This window comes from Marmota flaviventris, chromosome 5 (assembly GCF_047511675.1).
Source record: "Marmota flaviventris isolate mMarFla1 chromosome 5, mMarFla1.hap1, whole genome shotgun sequence".
Lineage (NCBI taxonomy): Eukaryota > Metazoa > Chordata > Mammalia > Rodentia > Sciuridae > Marmota > Marmota flaviventris.
In genome coordinates, this window is record NC_092502.1 from 95,719,924 (window position 1) to 95,744,700 (window position 24,777).

The 24,777-nt window shown below is 31.6% G+C and overlaps 1 protein-coding gene across 1 annotated transcript in view; it reads right to left on the reverse strand.

Annotated features, from left to right (window-relative positions):
• Positions 1-24,777, reverse strand: part of Rasa1 (RAS p21 protein activator 1) — a 107,453-nt gene that overhangs the window by 28,412 nt on the left and 54,264 nt on the right. The window contains exons 6-11 of the mRNA XM_071612438.1: positions 22,093-22,124; positions 18,758-18,810; positions 15,952-16,102; positions 11,723-11,801; positions 3,930-4,050; positions 2,825-2,981 (exon numbers count right to left, since the gene is read on the reverse strand). Coding sequence (XP_071468539.1) covers positions 2,825-2,981; positions 3,930-4,050; positions 11,723-11,801; positions 15,952-16,102; positions 18,758-18,810; positions 22,093-22,124 — 593 coding nt within the window. The remainder of the gene's footprint in view (positions 1-2,824; positions 2,982-3,929; positions 4,051-11,722; positions 11,802-15,951; positions 16,103-18,757; positions 18,811-22,092; positions 22,125-24,777) is intronic.

Sequence of the window (24,777 nt, forward strand, 5' to 3'; positions counted from 1 at the left end):
CTTTATTTTATTCATTTATTTATATGTGGTGTGAGAACTGAACCCAGTGCCTCACACATGTGAAGCAAGTGCTCTACCACTGAGCCACAACCCCAGCCTTTTTTTGGTTATTAGTTTTCATGTGTCTATTATAGGTTTTTACTTGATTACTAGGAGGCTTACAATAAAATATCTTTTGATTATAACAAACTTTTTAATTGACAATCACCTAACTTTGTAAAGTTAGGAAAACAAATGCATAGATTAAAAATAGTAATAAAAAATCTACTCTTGCTCTTTATCCTTCTCAGATTTTGAATTTTTGATGTCCCATTTCACATCTTTTCATATTGTCTATCTCTGAACATACTAAGGTAGTTATTATTTATAATTGTTTTGTTTTTTAGTCTTGATTAAAGACATCACGATTTATGTGCCATTTTTACCATATTAGCATGTTCTGAATTTCTCAGTATAATTAATCCTACCAGAAAGTTTTATACCTTCTGATATTTTATTCTTATTCAGCATCTCTTTTCAGTTTGAAGAACTCCCTTTAGTATTTCTTATAGGACTAGTCTAGTGCTGATAAATTATTAGCTTTCATTTGGGAATGTCTATCTCTCATTTCAGAAGGACAGCTTTGCTGGGTACAATATTCTGGTTGGCAGTTTTTTATTTAAATCTCTCTTCCCATTCCACCTTGATTTCTGCTGACAAATTAATTTTCAGATAAATTGATACATCATTATGCATAATTTATTCCTTTTCTCTTGCTTTCAGAATCCTCTCATTAGAGTTTGGTTAGAATGTCTTGGGATAAGAGTTAATGAATTTAAGATTGATGACCTCTGACCTTCCTTTTCCTTGTATTTGTGTACTTCTCTAAGTTTGTGAAGTTCTCTGTTATTCTCTCTTTGCAATCAAGTCCCTCTTGAACCTCAATAACCCAAATCCTTGTTCTTTTAATACTGTCCCATAGTTTCTGTAAGCTTTCTTCATTTCTCTTTTTTTCTTCTCTGACTATATTTTCTAAATAGCTTTAGAGCTCACTGCTGCTTTCTTCTGTTTGATCATTTCTCCTATTGATGTCTTCTGTTGCATCTTCCATTTAATTTATTGTATTTTCAACTACAGGATATCAGTCTGATTCTTAAAAATGACTACAATCTGCCTATTAAACTTCTCTAAGTTTGAGTATGTACAGCTCAGGAATAGAAGGTGCTGGGTTTAATCCCCAGCACCACCATCCCCCCATCTCATCCCATCCCTGCCAAAAAAACTGGCAAATTACTAAACTGTTACTGTGCTTTCCTAAATTTCATTGAGTTTCTTAAAACAACTCTTTTGAATTTTGTGTCATAAAGTTAACATGCTAGTTGCTATGTGGTTGATTTCTGGCACATTTTTTCTCTACTAGATTAGGTCCTGGTTCCCTTTCAATGGATGCTTTTTAATATTTGACAGTATCTCACATTGAAGGATTAGAAATTTACTCCAGTCTTTACAATATGGTTTTAATTTGTGTCTGTCCTTCCAGAAAGTCTAGGTAAGCTGTTTACTATGTTTTCTGACCCTGCAGTCAATGCCACTATTTTCAACACTAGATGGTGCCCCAAGCCCAAGTTTGTTACAAATTCAAGTTAGTATATTGTTCAGCATGGAGGGAAGAAGATGTGTGGTAAAAAACTGAATACAGTCCTGTTGTCTATAACCCTCAGCTTGGGACCAGGGTGGGCCCCTGATGTCTTGTCCACAGTCACTATGGTCAGACACAATGGGTTCTGTCAGCCAGACTCCAAAGCAACAACTTACACTTCTTCCCCCATGTAATGACTCTCTCCATGTTGTGCTTCCTAAGGCTAGGGAAGGGATAGATAGGACAGTCTACAGCTCCTACAAAATGGGTCACATCCAGAGCCCACAGTCCACCAAGACCAGGGCAGCAAAAAGGCAAAACCAAATCCCATACTATGGCCTGCCTGCTATCATAGTCTATTCATAGTCTGAGACCACTGCAGGCAGCTAGAACTTACAAAATACTTCAATAAGTAATAAAAGTGATGAGCACCTCTACAAAGACTCTAGCACGAAGTATTCATAAAGCTTATGGTGAAAGGTAAAGCCATTAATCTTAAGCAAAAATCTAAATATAATTACAAGATGGATTTGTCTTGTAATGCTTGGTATTTAGCTTATAATTTCATATTTGATTTAAAATCAAAAACGTTGAAATCAATGTAAGAAAATTCAAATCTGAAATTTTTTTTGGACTGAAACAATTTAGCTTTTTTTTTTTTTAAATCGAGTTCCTTGGGGAAATGCCTACAGATAAAAGCAGAATTGAGTATACCTAGCATAATCAGATGCACTGAGTTAAAAGAGAATGTGATAAAATTAGAGAATAGGTGAAAAGACCCAAATTAAGTCATTCAAAGGATTATTAAAAGAGGCAGAGAGAAAACAGGTTATAGACGGATCAAGTACTACTACAAATGTCAAAAGATTAATAGAATAATTTTTTAAAAAAGAATATTTTATTAACTATTTTTGATGATAATAAATTATTTTCTAATTATCTTTTGATGATTTCTATATTTAACATGGGTAAATAAACTTGATTTAATGATTTAAAAAGAAAAGATTTCTGCCTAATATAGTGGAGTAGAATTTTAAATACAAGTTAGTCTAAAATAAACAAGGAAAACAAAATTACAAAGTAAATCTAAATTTTTTAGATGATTTTATGTTCTGAAAAGCATTTTTGTTATGCTTTAAAATGATGTGAATATACCTATTATTTTATTAAAATAATTACAAAAGCAAAATAGAGAACCAGTCTTACCTGCCAAAGAGACTATCATGAACAACATACACAGAACAAACACTGAGATCTATTAATCCTTTTGGTTTTGTAGCTCGTTTTTCACTTTCAAAATAAATAAGTTGGGCATCACTGCCCTCTAAGATAAAATATAAATTTTTCCAACGTTTTCCTTTGCCTGTTAAAAAATAATTGTTTTCCTTTAGCCAAGCATGAATTGTAAAATCACATAATAAAAAGCTGATGATTATTAAACACATTTCAATTTTTATTATAAAACTTAAATAATACACCAATCCTTTTTGGAGGGAGGGGGCCACAACACCTTTATTTGATCTATTTATTTTTAATGCACTGCTGATGATCAAACCCAGTGTCTCACACATACTAGGTAAGTGCTCTACCACTGAGCTAAAACTCCAGCCCCTACACCAATCCTTGAATGAGAAAATTTCTGAGACTTCTTTTTGTTTTTAAAATACTTTTTTAGTTGTAGATGAACACGGTACCTTTATTTATTTATTTTTATGTGGTGCTGAGGATAAACCCAGTGCCTCATGCATTCTAGGCAAGCACTCTACCACTGAGCCAAAACTCCAGCCCACTGTAACTTCTTTTTAAAAGTGCCTTCTGTTATACTGCTTATTTTAATGAATCAAAGAACAAATGACAAAGATATTTTAACTGTATCTTCAGAGATTTCACTGTGATAAAATGTTCAAAATTCTTATTTGGGCATAATACTTTATTCTAATCTTAAGGAAAGAATTCTTCCAATAAAACACAACTCAATTTCCTCAAATCATCCCAATGTCAAAAATAAAAACCCCAATACCATGAGTGTGCAAGCAGTTTCTCTCTGTTTACAAAAAAAAAAAAAAGTCATGGAGACAGGGAGCAAAGAAACACTTGGAACTACCTGAGAATTTAAGAACATTCTTGGAAATACATAGGCTGTTTTCTAAAACCCTAGTTGGAAATATGGACAATATACATATACTTGGGCTTAAAGGATGTCAACTTACTAAATTACAATTAAGTTTTATGTCTGATATTTGCAATCTCTCTATCAAATGGATTAATAGTAAAATATTAAACTGGATCTTTATTCTAAAAGTTCACTTACCCTTTTTCAGAAGATAACCTTTCTTAACAATATTTTTATAAAAGGCATCCTTTGTTTTGCGACGTATTGTATTATAGATTTCCTTGCCATCTACTGTATCATTGAGTACTTGTTCTTGATCCTGAGTTTAAAAATATTTAAATTATTTCATGAATTCTTAATCTAAATAAGGAAAAAATATACCAAATCAACCATTAAAAACCAGAGAAAGGGTTTTAATACTAAAATCCAGATGTACCTAACAGATAAGATTCTTTATTTTCCAAAGATATTCTCAGAAAGATTTCCTTATTATTTCTCAAAAACATGGACAACTTTCCCAGAAATTTTCCATACCATTTCCTAAGAACATATCTCATGGAAGACAAATAAGCCATTTCAAACACTATTTTCAATTTGTTATTTTATAGCAAATTATGTTTTATAAATATTAATTTGTCCTACATAACTGGTAAATTAGTAGCCAATCTGAAACATAAAGCAAATTATTGTTTGCTTATGTACAAGTAAAAAAAAAAATTAAGTGAACATAGAAAACTGAACCCAGCTGAACTTTAAACACCTGAACAAAACACACCCCCCATCTCAAATACCTAACAGTTCGCATAGTTCACTACTGTGTGATATGTCTGTCTCACCCATCTATCTATCCACGCCTGGTGTTACACTTCAGATAATTCTCATTCTACCACTTCACAATTTTCTCATGTTTCAACACCCCACTTCCACACATAAACTTCAAGTTTTTATCAAGTGAAAGTGTCATATTTATTATAATATTTATATATTTCTTAATCATTTAGAATGTATAAAGTTATGCCACATTTTTATTAGGAACCCTGTCTTTTGATGTGTCACTGATGAAGTGAGAAGTGTTAGACTTCTAACTTCACTTTCCTTCCCCACAAGCCCTGTGGTTTTTATTGCTTGATTTTGCATATATTACATTATAGCATAGCTGATACATAGGAATGCATCTATCACATTATAGCACAGCTGATATTAATCACTAAAATGTCCAAATAACGCCAAGAATTAAGTTAGAATGTAAAGAAAAGAGTGCTTTCAATCAAGATCTTCCCAGAATAAATCAATCTTCAATTTTACTATTGATTGGGGTCCTGTTAACTCAATTTTAGTGTTTTGATTCCTTTTTCAACCAGTTCTTATATTTGCAAGAAATGGTATTTTATAAATTTTAGTCTTAAGAGACTTTGTGAGTCCATTCAATCCTTTTATAAATCTAAGATGCATTCTGGGATTTTCATAATCTTCTTTGTCCCACATTTTGAGACATTCTATTGTTTCATCATCCTTTATTTCATTATTACTCAACAGTTATTCCCAAGTATGCTAAAAAATATACTAAAATAGTAAGAAAATAGAAGCATGAATTACCTAGAGCAGAGGTGGCCAATTGTAGCATGCATGCTAAATCCAGCCCACCACCTGTTTTTGTACATAAAGTTTTACTGGAACACAGCTGTGCTCATTCTTTCACATATTATATGTGGTTGCTTTCAACTACAAATGCAGTTTAGCAGTTGTGACAGATTGAATGTCCACAAAACCTAAAATATTTACTATCTGGCCCTTCACAGAAATACTCTACCAACCTCTGGCTTAGGAAATGATGCAATACTAAAATAATCAGCTCTATTGCATCATTCTTTTATTTCTTTACTATGTTGCCAAATATTGCAGCATCTCTTGAAAAAAGATAAAAGGCCACCTTTGTTGTCTTTTTATTAGCTTTCATGGAAGAAAGTTAAAAATTCATAACTCTTAATTATCTGCACTGATAAAGAGAAAAAATTGACAGATTAAATGTTTACCATTTATCAAAATAACATGATGAATTTAAAGAAACAGGTCCACACTGGACTCTACTGTGATGGCAAATTGATTTTGATGATCAAAATCTTACGACTATGAGTCCTCACATGATAATATACTTAATCACTTTTCTGAAACTTAAAAAAACCAATGAGTGAGCCATATTATTTCTAAGGGGAAAAAGGAAATATAATGTTATCATCTAGTTAGCAATTTAATAGAAAAGACATTATCACACTATATTTTGGGATAACCCGGATTATCCTGTTTTGCTAAACAAAATGAGAAATGAAATTTTTGTGCACAGATTTTTAACATAAATTTTAAGTAGAAAAATATGGAAGGCACTTTGCATAAAAAAAAAAGGTTACTGAAGGAAAACAGCTGATGTAGAAATTTAATTTACTGGAATAGTCAATCTAATTTGGTATTTATAAACCTAAACACTACAATTATCTTACACTTATGGAACAAAGAAGACTATACTCTCCAACAAAATTATGAGCCTTTAATGTTTTCAAAAGTACTGCATTTGGCAAATCAAAACTACTCTTAAGATTTCATCTCACTCCAGTCAGAACAGCAACTATTAAGAATACAGACAACAATAAGTGTTGGCAAGGAATGTGGGGGAAAAGGCACACTCATACATTGCTGGTGGGACTGCAAAATGCTGCAGCCAATATGGAAAGCAGTATGGAGGCCCCTCAGAAAACTGGGAATGGAACCACCATTTGACCCAGCTGTCCCCCTCTTTGGTCTCTACCCAAAGGATTTAAAAATAGCATACTGCAGGGACACAGCCACATCAATGTTTATTGCAACACAATTCACAAATAGCTAAACTATAGAACCAACCTAGATGCCCTTCAGTAGATGAATGGATAAAGAAAATGTGGTATATATACACAAAGGAATATTACTGAGCAATAAAAGAGAATAAAATCATGGCATTTGCAGGTAAATGGATGGAGTTGGAGAAAATAATGCTAAGTGAAGTTAGCTAATCCCCAAAACCAAATGCCAGATGTTTTCTCTGATATAAGGAGGCTGATTCATAGTGGGGTTAGGAGGAGGAGCATGGGAAAATTAGATGAACTCTAGAAAGGGCAAAGGAGAGGGAGGAGAAGGAAGGGGGCAAGGGGTATAGAAACAATGGTGGAATGAGATGAAAATCATTACCCTAAGTATATATATGAAGACAAGAATGGTGTGAATATACTTTGTATACAACCAGAGACTTGAAAAATTGTGCTCTATATGTGTTATATAATTGTAATGCATTCTGCTGTCATATATAACAAATCAGAATTTTTAAAAAAATTTAAAAAGTATTACATTTGATGATACAAGTACAAGAAAGAACCATAAGCTAGGAGAACCCAGTAGCAATGTACTTAAAATCTGCTACCAGTATTGCATTTTTATGGTAAAAGTTCAAGAGTCATGGTAATTATAAGCAGGACTTAGTAGAAATCTAGAATTACCAATATAAAATGGGTATGTTTCAGGCTGGGACTATAGCTCAGTGGCCGAGTGCTTGCCTACCACTGGATTTAAACCTTAACATCACATAAAAATAAACAAAATAAAGGCATTCTGTCCATCTACAAAAAAATTTTTTTTTAAAAAGTGAGATATGTTTCAAGTACACAGAAAGGAGCTAAAGAGCAATTAGCTGCATTCAAAAGACTTGTCTATTTCAGGAATGTAAACCTATAGAAACAAGGAAATACAGAACAAAAAAAAATTGCTAAACTTCAGTTTTTAATCACATTTTCTAAAAAAGTTGTTTTGGTCCATTTCAATTGCCAGTACTACCCGCTTTCTTTCCCTCCTCCCACCCCTTGGACCCCTTCCTCTACTCTACTGGTCTTCCTTCTATCAATTCATTTTTTAATTGGTATATTGTACTTTACATAGAATTGGAATTCATTGTGATATATTTGTACATGCACATAGCAATGAAGCAAATTATGCTAATGCATTTATGAATGTCAAAATGAACCCCCAATCATGTATAACTATAATGTACTAATTTTAAAAAAACGTGTGGAGGTAGGAAACAAATTGTTTTGATATTATTTCTTTATTCTTACCTGTATAAATTATGTGTAAAGATACTTATGAATATAAAAATTTAAGAGGTTACAAAGAACAAAACGGTAAATCATGATGACCACTTCCTGGTAATACAAATTTATACTTATCAATCTTTATTTCAGTGGTGATAAGACTGTTTTAGCTGTAGAATAGGTCATATTTGTCATTAAGACATACTACATTAATATTTGTGTCTAAATACCTGATTTCAAGATAATCTGTTTATGTCTTAAAAATTAAATTAAGGTAAGTTGTGTTATTTTAACCCTACAAATGCTAAAACATTCTAATAAAATATAAGACACTATGGGGAAGAACACAACTTTGCTTTCCAAGCTCTAGAAAAACCAGTGGAAGATCGAAGGGAAGGTTTCTCTATGTGTTCCTTATCTCAGCCCACTCGCTACATAATTCTAGAGAGGGAGATCACAAATCTGACATATATCTCCTAAAGCACAGAAGATAGTCTGATTAGTGAGAGTCTGACAGCCACTGAAACAAGTCTTTGCATAGAGATATGGCACGCTCCTGAAGCCAGACTTCAATAACAAATCTTGCCTTTGTCACTTAATGGCTAGGAAAACTCCATTTAATAATTCAATACAATAAATGTTTGTTGATTGTGCCTTTTCTAGTTTTTTTTTTTTTTTGCTCATCTATTTGTTTGTTTTGTGGTACTGGGATTGAACCTGGTGTGCTTTACTACTGAGATATTTTCCAGTCCTTTTATCTTTTGAGACACGGACTCACTAAATTTCAAAGGCTGACAAATTTGCGATCCTCCTGCCTCAGCCAGGGAATTATAGGCATTTGCCACTGTGCTTAGCTCTGTTCTAGTTTTTGAGATACAACAGTAAACAAATCAAAAATGTCTATCTTCATGGAACTTATATTCTAACCAGGGAAAGATGATAAATGCTTTACAAGATAGAGTAAGCTGCAGTGACACATCTAGGTATCTAAATAACTCTCATTGTGAAGCTAATTTTTTAGCAAAAAGTTGAAAGACAAGAGTTAAGCAATTGGATTTCTGAAAGAAAATAATTTGGGGCAGAGTGAAAAACTAGTGACAATATCCTAAGAAAGGAAAAAGTATGACATTTAAAAAGCAAATAGCACTTGAAGCAAGTATGTATGTAAAAGAGTGACAGACAAGGATAGTAGAAGGAGATGAGTGTAAGAGAACTAATGAAACACCACTGTAGAGCCCTGTATGCCATAGTAGGGACTTTGGCTTTAACTCTTAACTGAAATGTAGAACATCTGCAAGTGTTAAGCAGTGGAGTGACATGATCTAACTCACATTTTAAATGATCCCTTCGGTCTTTTGTGTGGTATAAGGGGACAAAGGTAGACACAGTGGGATGAAGTCAGTTTCTGGTGTTGTTCACATTCTAGATATATTTTGAAGCACAGTTAGCAGGAAACTCCTGACAGGTCAGATACAAAGTACAGAAAAGAAAGAGAGGAGTCAAGATGACTTTAATGCCTTAAGTAATTAACTTAACCTCTTTGGTCTAAGTTTCTCTACTTGTAAAATAGTCACAGTGTAAACCTCAACAAATTGTGAAATAATTAAAAGAATTAACATGTATAAAAACCTGTGCTTAGAATATGGTGCTCAATAATGTTAGTTACTTTTATTGTGAAGTGTGTTATCTCAAAAGGCTCACTCTTTTTTTCTAGAGCCTGTCTCAAGAAGCATTAGTTCAGAACTCTGCTGTTTCCATTCCACCATCTTAGCTTGAGTCTGGGAATGCAGAGTTACATTAGGATAAGTGAGCTGATTTTACTAATCAGTTTGTTCATCAGCAAAAGAATATTACTGCCTTTATGTTCTCTAATAGTGAGAATCCTACTAAAAGTCTAAGTGAGTATTTAATTCCCCAACTTCTGTTGTAACCTATTTTTACTTCAGGACCAAAATAATAGACTACAAATAGTATTTAATAGTGCCCATATAGCAATCAAATTGCTTTATAATAAGCAATAAGTTATTTTTTAGGTATTCTATACTTATAGACATTCTGCAAAGGGCAGCAATTTGAAGCTTATTCAGTTATAAAACAAGACAAATAAGAGTGAGGTACTTTATTTCAAGTAATTCTTAAAACAACCTTGCAACATTTATTAAAAGTGTTAGATGCCACATACTACTTATTTTTCTAACTATAAAATGTTAGAAAACTACAAGCAAAAATTTAGGATGGAAATTTTTATTATTTAATGTGTGGACAGATATAATTTATAGACTTATGAAAGAAATTTAAAATCACTAACTCAACCAGTCAATATGAATTAGAATTAAGAATATTGAAATGTAACAGATGTATGTTAGAATCTGTTACATTTCAATATTCTTAATTCTATTCATACAATTCTGTATGGTAGAATCTGTCATCTGAAGACAAAGGCACTTCTGACCCCTAATAAAAGGCCTTAGCAGTGTTTCTAGAAAGCATATACCATACTGTATGTTTTTTTTTTTAAAGTCTGTTTTACATAAAATTAGAGCAAGCAGCCAAGCTCAACCAGAACTACCAAAAAAAGTGGTGCATCTGTGTTGACTAGTTATTAGAAAGTTTTCAAGAAGGAAGTGAAACTTAAGATTGATTTTAAACTAGCAGCATTTAGATAGAGACTGACATGAAGATAGGAAGGAGTACAAATAGATTTAAAACACTTAGTTAAAAAATAATAATAAAAAAATTTAGTTACAGGTAGAAAAAAGTGGTTGCTTCATTCTAGAGAACATAGTCATTCATTCAACTAACACTTATGAATTATTTAATGGTGTCAAGTACTATTTGAGGAATAAGGAAAAACAATTCAAAGGGGGAAAAAATCATTATCATGACCTTATATTCTACTAGAAAAACATGGGAAAATGTATTAAAATGTGACAAGATTATGATGATTCTTGAATTTATGCTCAGCTTCAAAATAATGATTTCTCACTTAGTAACTACAACAAGTTGTAGATAACAACCATCTGAAATTAACTTGCTGGTAGTAGACAAAAACTGGAAAATCGGAGACATTCCAAATTAATGAACAATTCAGCTGTATACCCAAACCTCTTACATAATCCTTTTTAATCTCTGAGTTATCAATACCTCTTTTTTACACACTGGAAATTCTTAAATTACTCTGTAAAGCACTTTTTTCTAACCTTTTCCCTATCGTATTTCTGAAAGTATGAGTTAAAAGTAGAGGTTAATCACCCTGTGAATTGAGCAACCAAGATTTAACAGGCTAATTTGAGGCTAATCACTCCTCTTTAGTTTTGGATTTTACTTGCTCATACCTTCTCTTGGGCCTTGTACAACAGGTACTGCCACTACATATCCGCACCCCCCGCCCATCACTATCACTTTCCTCTTTACCATAGTCTTAGTTTACGAAGAGTATACAGACATACTCAAACTCTCTGGCGATAATACTATAGTCAAAGAAATAAAAAACTGAAACCCCTCTGGGCACTAGTCCTCTTCTATCATTGTGTGTGTGCATGTGTGTTTCATTTCCTTTCCTACTGAGCTTACCTAGATATTTCTGGTTGTGATTCATCCATGCTACCTCCACTTTTGCCTCTAATAACTCACTCCTTAACCCCATGCTTCTTGGCTTCTGTCCCCATCACATTTCTATTCTCAAAAAGCCACCAAGGACTTCCTAATTATCTAGAATCAACAGATAAAAACTAAGAAATTCTCTTAGGATTCATTTTTTGAAAGAATCGCAGTAAACTAAATATTGTTTAGTTTTAATTGAATGAATGTTTGCATAACATATCACCAAAATGCATTTTAAAATACAATGCTAATTAATGAAAAAAGAAAAATAACACTGACCTGCATTGGAACCGGTTCCTTAAGATAATATCCTTCAACAATCTGTTCTTTTCTATAATGATCTATGATATCCCCAATGCTATTAAAATAAAAATAACATAATTGGTTTCACAAAATATCTAAATCTTTTAAAATACAACTAAATCCTGTTACCAAGGGTCATCTATTCACAAGTTTCTTTCAAAGCATGTAACTTGGATATATTAATAGAATAAATGATCTTACATTATTTTAGAAAAAGAAGAATGTTTCTAACATAGGTTCACAGGTCAAAAGAAGTGAGCCAGAGATTCTAATTTCCTATTTACATCAAGTGAACAGTCAAGTCAACCATATACTCAGAGCCACCATCAGGAAATGATTAAACATTTTTTGTTTTATACCAGAGTACTTAAAACATATTAAGAACTGACAGGGGAAAACAATGGCATTTATTTAGGAAGTAGAGTTCAGATAAACTAACAATTTTTATCGTGGAAATATTTATATATTATGCTTTCCCATCAGATGCAGTGGTCATAAATGAATAGTAGGTGAAAGCAGAGGAGAAGAAAGGGAAAGGAAAAAATAAGAGTGAAGAGCTAATTTTACCTTTATGATTAGCACCAGACCAAGAAAGGCTTACTGATGATTCTGATAAAAAAGTATTATCAACTGTTCTAAATATTTGGGAAATATTGCAAATAAAACAAAACTAAAAATAAAATGGTATAATGTATTTTAACACAAAATTTAGCTTGCCATAATGAGTTTTTTAATATATAAAAGTGCTTCTTGGGTTTGGGGATGTGGCTCAAGCGGTAGCGCGCTCATCTGGCGTGCGCCGGGCGCTGGGTTCGATCCTCAGTACCACATAAAAATAAAATAAAGATGTTGTGTCCACCGAAAACTAAAAAATAAATATTAAAAATCTCTCTCTCTAAATAAACAAACAAACAAATAAATAAAATATAAGTGCTTCTCTATTATCACTAGAACACTTTATTGCCCTGAATATTTAAATCCTTGAATTTTAAACCTTCCTTTAATATAATAGAGGAATGGGTATTTTTAAGGGAGCTAAGAAACATTTCTCCAAATAAGTCTGGTTTAACCTACCCCTTGATTTTTTTTCCATTATATTTCCTATTGATACATGGAATACATATGTATATGTCACAACTGGAATATATATGTATGTGTGTATATATGGCTCCAAATATATCTTTCCTATACTACAAAATTAATTTAAACCAAATGTAAATAATATTCAAAAGCAAAACTTGAAAACTAATAAAAAATAATTATAAGTGAAGATTAACTAAATATCAGAGGCAGTATTCAACACAAGGCAAAGGGGTGAGGTTAAAAATGAGACAGATAAAAAGGTATTATCATATATAGTACTGGGGATTAAACCCAGGGGCCTTTTGCCACTGGGCTACATTCCCAGTTCTTTTTGTTTTTCATTTTGAGACAGAGTTTCACTAAGTTGCTTAGGGCATCCATAAGTTGCTGAGGCTGGCCTCAAACTTGTGATTCTTCTGCCTCAGCCTCCTTAGTTGCTGGGATTACAGGCATATACCACTGCACTCAGCTGGTTATAAATTTATGCAGTACCCCATAAATCCAAAAATATTTAAAAGAAAAAAAATCACCAAATATAACTGAAAATAGCTAGATACTATCACAAAGACAATTGTGTTATATACAGTAAAAAACATCAAATCTATAAAAATTAGTAAATATCAAAGGTTTCTGGTCAGTAACTATCAAATGCAATCAATCTTATGTGCCACTCTGTTATAATATAATACTTTCCATGAGCTGAAGGAATATAGCTCGTGAACTCTGTAATAACGTATACAGTTCAGAATATACAGGAGCAATTTAAAAGTGTGTAGCAAATAATAACTTTTCACCAAAAAACTAGGCTTACAAGATTAAAAAAAAAAAAAAAAGTACTCCACTTCATACCCAGATGCACCTTAAAAAAGAGACAGCAAAAAGTAAAATTTCTTAGACATTTCATAAGAGTTCTAGCTATGAAATCAGGCAGACTTACATCTCAGAGTGTTCAGTATAAACTTATTGGTGAAATAAATGTGAGTTTTTAAAGACATTATATCCTGTAATTTCAGTTAAGTACTTAATACATAAAACTATGTGCCACTCTTGTTGAAACCTAGATAAATGTTAAAAATCTTCAAGGTCTGATGAAAATCCTTTCTTTTCCCTCTTACCATTACCTGAACTACTCTATTCTGACTCTTGTGCATATTTGTACATCTTCTCAATTTATCAGTCTATATTCCTACCATCTTTCCTAAAAGACCTGAGCACTAATAATTCAGAAATGGTATCTTTTTCTTTAATGTGTATGTATAGGATCTATGCAGTGTATTTCACAACAGATTATCTAATAAGTGTTTACTAAATTAAATTTGCTAAATTCCTCCCCTATTTTCTAAACTTTTGAATATAGGAACATCAGAGTTAAGTCTCAATAATTTCTAAAAGAAACAGACATAACTGCTACTCTCTTAATTACAAGGTTAATGCACAAATAGTTAATGGGGAGACACTATAGCAGAGCATGGCTGTGTCAGACTTACTGAATAATCTTGAGTTTTACACATTTATATCTAAACAATGTTAACCATGAAGATGTATCTTCCTAGAAATTGTTTCTGACATTAATGCTGAAATGGAATATGTAATTCTAAGACAACTAGAAAAACTTCCATTTTCCCCTCATCAGAGTTACAATTTGGGCCTTCCTTTAAAAAAAATTAAAACTAGAAACTATAAGACACCTGAATTTTATAGGAAATAAAAGTCAAGGATTTGGGGGAAGAGTCAGGCTCGAATTACCATGTATTTTAAAAAAGTCCTCATTTTGCAGCCAGACTAATAATTCTATAACAGTTGAGAAAGAAATATACTTCAAATTCTTTTCTTATTCCATTATGGTCTTTATCAACAAAGACTACCTTTATAGGTTTTACAGACTATCTTCAGTGAGTAATAAGAATTCCCATTGTTGCAGAACATATACGTTTGTTAATAACTAAAATAACGTCTGTCAATAACCTATGGATATTTACCAATAACCAAACTTACAAAAAATAAAACTTATGAAATTATTTAATCTTAAGCAAATCTTAATTTGAACATTTATTCAGTTAAGAATATTTATTTTTAATTTTTAATTTTATATTGTTCCAAATCTCTAGAAAACTAGACAATGGGAAAAATTAATTTATAAAGAGCTCAAATTGCAGCCACCTGGATTTTCAGTGAGGATGTCTAGAACCCAGATTGCAATGTTGAACGTATTCAAACACAGCTTATATATAAGGTATGCAAAAGGGTCCAACTACCTTGAACTATCTTTCATTTGATGTTTTAGAACTGTCCACTGACCCTCTGGTAGGCAACCAGAAGAATCTGCCACTGGAATTTTTTGTTTTGTTTTCCAAATAAACCAGCTGCTAGATCTGCATCTACTTAAAGGTCAAGCTGAAAATAAGAAAAATTCTAATTGGGAAGGAGAAAGATAGAGTGGTATGAAGGTATTAATCACGTAAACGTCAGTTCTTTAAAATAAGACTACACCAGCCTCCAAAGGAGCAAAATGATGGTCTACTCTAGAGTATGAGAAAACATTTCATTCAGTAATGAAGAGGTGACTTTTTCTTTTGCAGAAAAAAATACTGACATGCTATCATATGGTTTCCTCTATTATTTTACTTCCATAATCAAGCAACTAAAATTCATTCTGAGTTTCAGGACAAGAGTTTACTCTGAAGGAGAGAAGTCAGAACCAATCATGATATATAAAAACTACTGACTGGAGAACAGAGCAATTACATAGTAACATATGTATAAATCTCAGGTAACTCTTGAGGAACCTTTATTTTCTTTTTTTGCTATTAAAATGGCTCATTGATAAAAGAATGTACTAGATTTTCTTTTCCTTAAATTAGATGTTTTACTCTTCATGCAGATAGTATATAGATTTAGCAAATTTGTTACAAAAAGCTTGTATATAATTTTTTTTTTAAGTCACAAGTTATTTTGGAAGGAAATAAGTTATTATTTTAACACTGTGTAAAATATTCTTGGATATGACTACTACTAAATTATAGTAAAAAAGTCAGGAACTTAATTTTGAATCTAATTTGTTTTCAATATTGTAACTATTTTTGCCAAAAGTAAAAGATAACTAAACATTTCTCAAGATTTACCTGTTATAATATCGGCCTCCCATCATAAACTGATTGTTTGGTGTTGGACATATTTTGAATCGCTGAATATTTTCATTGGTCCGAAAATAAAGTGAATAATCACCAGGAGTATTATCTGAGGGCCTCACAAGAAAACTGCAGACTTGGCCAACTGTAAAAATTAAGCTGTTAGTTTTATTTCCTAATTATCAAATAAAAAAGAAAAGATGTTAAGTAGTATAATTATAAAGTACAAAGTCATAACCATATGCAAAATTTCAAATTTTCACCAGAAAATTAATTCTTTTATTCTTTCTTTCCTTCTTTCTTCCCCCTCCTCCACCTCCCCCTCTACCCCTCTTTCTTTCTTTCTTTCAGGATTCTTTCTTTTTTGGTCCTGGGGATTGATCCCAGGGTTGTTTTACCACTGAGTAATATTCCAGTCCTTTTTATTTTTTATTTTGAGACAGGGTCTGCTAAGATGCTGAAACTGGCCTCAAACCTGTGACCCTCATGCCTCACTCAGTCTCTTGATTCACGGGGACTTATAGGTGTGCGCCACTGAGCCCAGCAGGAACTTGTTTTTTAAGACAATCTTTTTGTATTTCCTGATTTATGCTTCACAAACACCCATGGTGACTGGCTACTATATGCCAGATATTTGTTAAAAGCTTTATTTCATAAAAATGCAGAATAGAAATTCTGCAGCAGTAACTTCTGGTCAATAATGTCTGTAACTGGCATAACTTAGAAAGAACTACCTAGCCAGAAATGTGGGGATAGTGACTAAAACTGCTACACTGTTTGTAAATCCCCTTAATAAAAACATTCTAAAAAGAAAACCAATTTTGCATTTGAATAGTCTATACTTAATCGGTGTTTCCAATTAAAAAGTAAAGGCTATTTCATCAGTACCACACACACAAAAATGGCTATAATAGAAGAATGGCAAAAAAAAAAAAAATAGATTCAAAACAACTGAAATGAGTAATTATCAAAAATCAATACTCATGTACTACATTTTATTTAATATAATCCTAAAAATACACATGGAAGCAAATTATCATACATCAAGTATCTTCAAGTCAATTTTAGACTTTTCACATCTTCAAGTGGCAATGACTCCTAATACTGAGATGCTTTTGCCTTTTGTCTGTTTCAGACCTAATAACATGAAAAAGATTAGGACTTATTTTTAAGAAAACATAAGGAACATTTAGAATATCAGATATAATTCTGTGTAAATTATTAATAGTTCTAATCTAACCATGATCAAGTAACTTCATGTTCAATACAAAGAAGTAAAAAGTAAACCTCCTTAAACTGAATCTTAAAGGGCTAAATACAAAGTAAACATAAAAGTTGCAAGAAACTGACTGGAATTTAATACAGGCTAAAATGAAAGTACTTCTAATTGGATACAATAAATCTTGGTGACAAGAAACCAGGATACTCTGTTTCTTTAAGAATGTGAGATAGAAATTACAAAATTGTACATGCAAGTTCTAAGCCCAGTTTTCAAGGAAGAAAATTCCACCAGATTCTCAAAATAGCACGACTCAAAAAATACAAATTAATGTAAGATATTAAGTTTTCATATTAACATGTAAAACAAGAAGGGGTACCCCAAGTATTCAGTGATGCAAGTTCCCCTAAATTCACTAAAATATACCTTTTTGGTACCACCTTGAAAGTGGAGATAGCATGTCATTGTGGTTTGGTGTTTGCTCTTAATTACTACCACATGGTATTATCATGTTCTTTAATTTATGTTTTGAACTTACTTAATATAGGTTAACTATATAAACCCCTCAAATATTGCCTCGAATCTTTCAAAAGATTAAGTATTAACTTAAAATGTAATACCTTATTGCATTTTAAAACAATTCGGATCACATCTTTAATAACCTTTAATAATTAATCTTAATAATGTTTAATAATATCACCCTTAATCATCAGTAAGAGAATCTATTGTACCAAATACAGAAACTATCAAGCAAATCTTAAAGAACTAAAACTTCTAAATTATATATTATGGATTAAATCTGTCTTGTAATCTTTATAAGATATGGTTCACTGAAGAAGCATTTGGTAGTTAAATTAATTCAGCCTTTAATACTTAGTAAGAATAAAAATGATAGTATAGTTTTTATTTTAAATAATAAACCGACAATACAAAGTCAGTCTTTGTGTTTTCTTACATCCACAGAGTTTTGAGATATGTTAAAATTAATATATTTTAAGTAAGACTCAATTATATAATTCCATGAAAGTATAAGAATAAATACAAGAATGTTTGCTGTAGATGAATGAAAAAAAGAATGCCAACATACCACTCCTCTATTGGGGCCCGGCAAATTATGGTATTCATAGAATAGAAAACTTACAACTATTAAAAATAATAAAAATTTATATCTGTAGATTTTGAATGCTCTCCCAATATATACACAAATATGGAAAAAAGTATTTTACTTGTTCTTATAAGTGTGTGTATGCATAAGGGTAAGAAAGGGAGATACATATAAACACAGAACACTTCTAAAAACAGAAAACAACAATTATCAACATGTGTCACATCAGGGGAAGGGTAAAGAGACAGGCTAGGGTAAAAGAATAACACACTTTATGGAATTAGACACCACATGTGTGTTTCAACTAGAAACAAATAAACAAAATACAAGCTTCTCAGCACTGGGCAAGAAATTATAATATGCATAAACATTAATTTAGAATGCTAAAGGCATATACAATGCATGAAAATTGGTTGGTTCACTTTTTTATTCTTTTAAAATACAGACTTTAAAAAGGCAAGTGAATATAAAAGTACCTGTCATTAGTAAATTATAAGCTTCTTGTTTGGAAATCTTCCCATGGAACCATCTTAAAAAGAGAACAAATTAAATATATGAATCAAAAGTCCTTTTGGTTGCTATCAGTTGTTCAAAACTAAATCAACATAATCACAATTCAAACAGAAATGTGAAATAAATGCAACACAATTGATCAAATTATTTCAGTTCTAATACATTGTTATATTTTGTAAACATATTATGCTTAATTTCAACAAAATATGGAAAAACTAGGAACTACCAAGTACAAACTACAATTTCCATATTAATTACCAATAATAAAAATAGCAATGATTTTAATCTTCATAATGTCTGTTAATTGCTTACATCATAGTTAGCTCTTTTTTCTTTTGGGGGGCAGAGGGGAAAAAAGGGATAGTACAGGTAGAGCCCACCCTAGAACTGCTCCAGAAAAAATACTTAATGAATTAATTTTTCTTATATTTCTCTCATAATAAATTTACCTATAATTTAATAATCTCTCTCTTCCAATAAAATGAAAATGTTGATGCATACTTTAGTGAAAGCCAGTAAATAAGATTGGATGATGATAACAAGTGAATACCAACATTAAGTACTAAAAGAAAAGGACACAGTGTTCCTAATTTTATGTGAGTTAATAGCTTATCAAACTAGATTGGTAAAGTATTTTATATTTTATATTCCAAAATTAAGCCTCTAGAAATTATTATAAATGGCATTATGAATATTGAATAGCATAAATACAATGACTAAAGCACTCCAAACTGCCTTAAAAGGTAGAGAAGTTCCATATTGCTTTCACGTATAAGTTAAATGACCATTTGCTACAAATGTTACAGCATGACTTCCCTATTCTAAGGGAATTTCAACTAGATGACCTCCAAGGTCAGTCCTATATTTGTATAGCTAGTAAAAGAAGAAAATTCAAAGAGGATGAAAAAGCAATACATAGGATTTAGAGATGAACAAAATATCCTAAAGCCCAAATGACAGTATCTTTTTCTGAAGTTATTCCTATATAAAATTTATATAATTCAAACACATACATGGTTTACACAAATGATAAAGATAAGTACTTGCTCTTAAGAGATCCCCATTCTACTTAGAAAAAAAAAAAATAAAACAATATTCAAAATATATCAAGTGCAGTGATTGGTATGTTCTGAGGGTAGTTTGGGAACAAAAGAGAAAGGCACCAATTCTTAACTGTGTGTAAGAGTTAACAATGAAGGAAGAGTCACTGAATACCAAATCATTCAGTAAAGACATATATCAATAAATGCATAATGAATGAAGAAAAATCCTGGCCTACAAAGCAGATAAAGCAAAGGCATAAAGGAGAAAAACAGGATTATGCATTTGAAGACCTACAAACTACAGAGTATAAAACTAGAAATGACAAGTGATAACACTAGTAAAAGACACAGTAGATAGATCACAGATGGTCTTTGTAGGCTCTGCCAAGGTAAATATGGTGAAAAATTGGTTAATTTCAGGTGAGAAAGTGATACCATCAGATCATGTATTCTTAGGTAAAACATTCTGGCTATTGGAAGAGAGAATCCGAGCAATCTAAAAGACTCAGGAGACAAACTTGAGGGTTCCTGCAGTATCAGGTACTAATAAGAGAAGAAAGGGCCTGTTGAATATAATTACTTAATATTAAGAAGAAGACACACATTTAAGAAATATTTTAGGAGGTAAAATCATCAGAACTTGGTATCTACATCATGGAATCAGGGAGCTGTAAAGAAACTCAGCCAAAGTTGTGCCATCTATTTAATCTCAAAGGGGACTCAGTGTTACAAATGATATTTAAAGGATTTAAGATACTTTACTGCCAGTCTTCGTCCTAAGAAATTACAGGATGTGAATACACATAAAATAAATCAACACTACAAATTTAGCATGTGCTAAAGTAAGTAAGAAATTATGAAATCTTTAAAAATGAGAGACTAGTTTAAAAAAGACTACCCACTTAATAAAGAATCACACTTGGACACCATGGAAAATTGGATGTGGCTTCAAATATTTATAGCATTTGACCTATATTTTTAAAACTAAATCTACACTATTTTTAAAGTACAGATAAAAATGTATGTTTATAGTTCCTCTTAAAAATCAGGAGGATTTCATTCTAGACTCATACTCTTGAACACATCAATTCGACAGGTCACCTTACAATAGGCAACAACTTTCTAGTTTTCAATCTCCCACAATCTTAATACCAAGAGTAAAGGTCAGCTGCCATTTATCATCACTCTTAAACTGTTGTTTTTTGACAAGAGGGGAACAGTTTCTATGTACCTTGATCTGTATCAAAGAGGGAAAAATAATAAAAATCATGATTATTGTGTATGGAGACAAATGGTGTGTGTGTGTGTGTGTATATGTGTGTGTGTGTGTGTGTGTGTGTGTGGGTCTCCAAAACTTCATTTGCTTACATTATCTAACTCCTCTCCAAGCATTAAAATTTATAACTTCTAATAATAGGTAGGGAGGAGACTTCAAACTAACATATTCAACTAGTCTCAGTAATGCAGTTCCTTTTGTAGCTATAAAGAACAATAGGAAAAATGAACACAGAAAATATTTCATATATTCTACTTAAGGAAGAGCAGGAAACTAAGTAAGGTAACAGAACATATTCAGTTTAGTATATTAAACAATGGTTAGAGAATAGAAAAAGCAAATAGTTGAGGCAAGCTTTAAATTCTATCCATAAATGCTAACAGGATGGTTAAGAAGGGAAAAAATCTTCTAAAAAGGTATTAGAAGATTAGCAGTATATTAAAACAATACAAACAAGACAGAATTGTGATTAATAGTTAAAATCTTATAAAGAAAACTCATATACATAAAATCAGTCTAAAACAGTTATGAAAAGAAAATCCTTTCTTAATCTTACTAAAATTATGTAGAACTCTGATCTCAGGGTAAAGTTCTTTGGCAAAAAGAAAAAGAACTTGAACCAAAAAAAATAATAAAAGGTGTGGCCACAAAAACAAGAAATAGTATGAGTAATCAGTAAGAAAATTAAGAGGAATTATGACATTCACTAATGTTATTAATGTAATGTTTACCAGAAAGTCATTAGTTTCATGATATAAGAATAATACATAGGTAACTGGCCACCATTTATTTAAAAATAAGACTTTAACACTAGGTCCTTAGGAAAAGTGTTTATAAATTAGTTCTCTGAGCAAAAAAAAGAAAGTATAAGTCATTCTTTTGACTTTTAAATATTTGGCTATTAAAATTTTTTTTGGCAATTTTCCAATTAGTAGCTTTACAATATATTTTTTTCTTTTAATAATTAACAAAAACTCACATTTTGCCTTCATGTGGATCTTCTTCCCGGCCCTAAAGGGAAGACATTAAAACAGTATTTTATATAATTAACTATTAATCTACTTTTTAAAAAATTCATAAAAATCATATCTTCAAACACATCTCCACAATGCTCTTCATATTTATGTGTATATGAGAAAAGGCTTATCAAGAATTCTCTCCACAGAACTCTCTAGCGTACACTTCTCATCATGTTGCCATTTGTCTAATTCCTCTTTTTCCCCTTTATCAAACTACTTCTATAGCTCAACTACACAGTACAATTACCTCCATATCCCACAGCACCACTCTAATCTGAATCAGTTTCAACAGTAGCTTTGTTCTGCATTAAGACAACAAAACCAAATAAAAACAAATTTTTAAAAGCAAACATTTAATGCCTTTTTCCAGTCTACAAACACCTCATTCTGTACCACAAACCTCACTCAAGTACACTTCTCCTGTCTCATACTACCAATTCTCTAGGTATCTTTACCACTATCACGCCTAAACTATCCATTTGTTAACCTACATTTTCTCACCACTGAGGCTTTTTTGTTGTTATTGTCATTGTTGTTCTTAGAATGTCTTTTCCACTCACCACCTGCCTCTTAGATAAAACCTAAACCATCCATGCAGGGTCTATCTCAAATGCTACCTCCTTGAAGAAACATTCTGAGACCCTAAAAAGTGAATATCAATTTTTGCTTTGAATTCAAAAGACATTCTCCTTTTACCATCTTTTGAAACTTATTTTATTATATATGTCAATTTTCTAAGACACACCTACTGTTATTCATTCCATAATAAAGGCTATAAGCACCTCAAGTCCTAAATTTCTATGTTCTCACCATCATTACCACCACTACCACCATAAGCACCAGCACAAGGCCAGTACACAGTTTTCACTGCAAATCTATTAAACTATAGTCTTAGTACCTAAAGTACCTGGCACTGAGTTGCCAATGAATAAATAATAAAGGAAAAAATAGAAAAATGGTCTAACTATACATGGATTTGTGTCTTTCAATTGATTCTCATTAAATATCTAAATAGAATAAAATCACTTAATGAATGCTAGCTATATGTAAAGCAGTATGCTAAAAAAAAAACTGTATGAATGAACAGCATCATCACTGACCTCTTTTAGAAGAGGTTTACACAATAAATTAATTAAATACAGGTTAACAGAATACAGAACTAACACAGTGCTATGGAAACACAGGAGGAAACAATTTAGTCTCAAAGAATCTAGGAAGTCATAAAATCTCTATGAAAGAAGGAGGGACATCTGAACTTAGCTGATGAAGATGAATCTTACAAGGCAATCTATAATGGCAGAATGTCAAGGAAGAGGGAAATACATAAGCATAGGAACATTCATTACTCAACAAAGATTTACTCAATGGCTACTAATGCCAGATACTAATCTAGGCAATAGGGATGTATCAGCAAATGAGAACAAAATTCCACATACATTCTAGAATTAAGACATAATAGTATAAATATGCTTGAAGAACAGTAATTAGAATTCTAGAAAGGGAAATTTCTTCAATCTAGCTACTAAACAAATGCCTGAAACATCTTTGTTGTCTAGACAATGTACAAATAGCTTTCTAATCTACAAGGAATTCACTAACTTCTAGTAAAGCCCATTGTGAAAATTACTCTAAATATTTGAGTAAAAATTGTTCAGAAGTTTAACCTGGAATTATTCCACTCTTAATTCAAAAGATGACTATATTCATTTTTAAGAGCCACATCACACTATTTACTCACAATGAATTGTTTTTCTTTTTCATTCCTTATATTTATGTAAGGAATGTATTTATGGACCCTTTATCTCAGACAAGGCTATTTATTATTTTTCTGCAAAAATAGATAACTTTCACTTATCGTTATTAAAGTTTATCTTGCTAAATTTGATCCAGAATTTTAAAAGTTCAGGAAAAGTTCGACTATACTTTAATTCCTTTAAATAATCAGAATAGGGAAGAGGTGGTAACAGGGAAAAGGAATCGTAATGTAAAAATTCAAAGAAATTGTATAAGAAAACCAGCACAGACAGAAAAATGCTTCAGTTTCAACATTTCTCACCTATGCAGAATGAATAACTACTGTAGAATATAGAATACTATTCTTGGGGTTCCAACTCTTTCATTAAGTAACAAGTGTGTAATATATCATACCATTTCAATTCCTTCCACCTTTCCTCAGTATATTTTACTTCTGTGAACTAAGACATATTTGCTAGAATAGGCAGAAAAATAGTAGCAAAGTATATTTTACTGACATTTTCCTGAAGCAATAATCAAAAGCATAGGTTTCAGTACATTATCAGGCCTGTGGCATAATTTAAAAACAGGAGCTCTGAGGGTTATCAAAGATTACAGAAAGCCATCCCATCTCTCTAGACAAATATGAAAGGTAAGAATAAATTTCAAAACTACAACATAATGTTTAAAGTATTTCAGTGGTATTAAATACAGTCTCTGAAGTACAAATACAGCTGAATCCTATCTTAAAATGGACATATAGGATAATTTTTACTGTATGCTAACATGACTAACAAAATATTATGACAATAAAACAAGGGGAATATTCAAAATATAAAATCAGGAGATAATAAATGTGTAATATAAGAGAATTTCTCCAAGGTTAAATTGTACATATATTTGGAAAATAG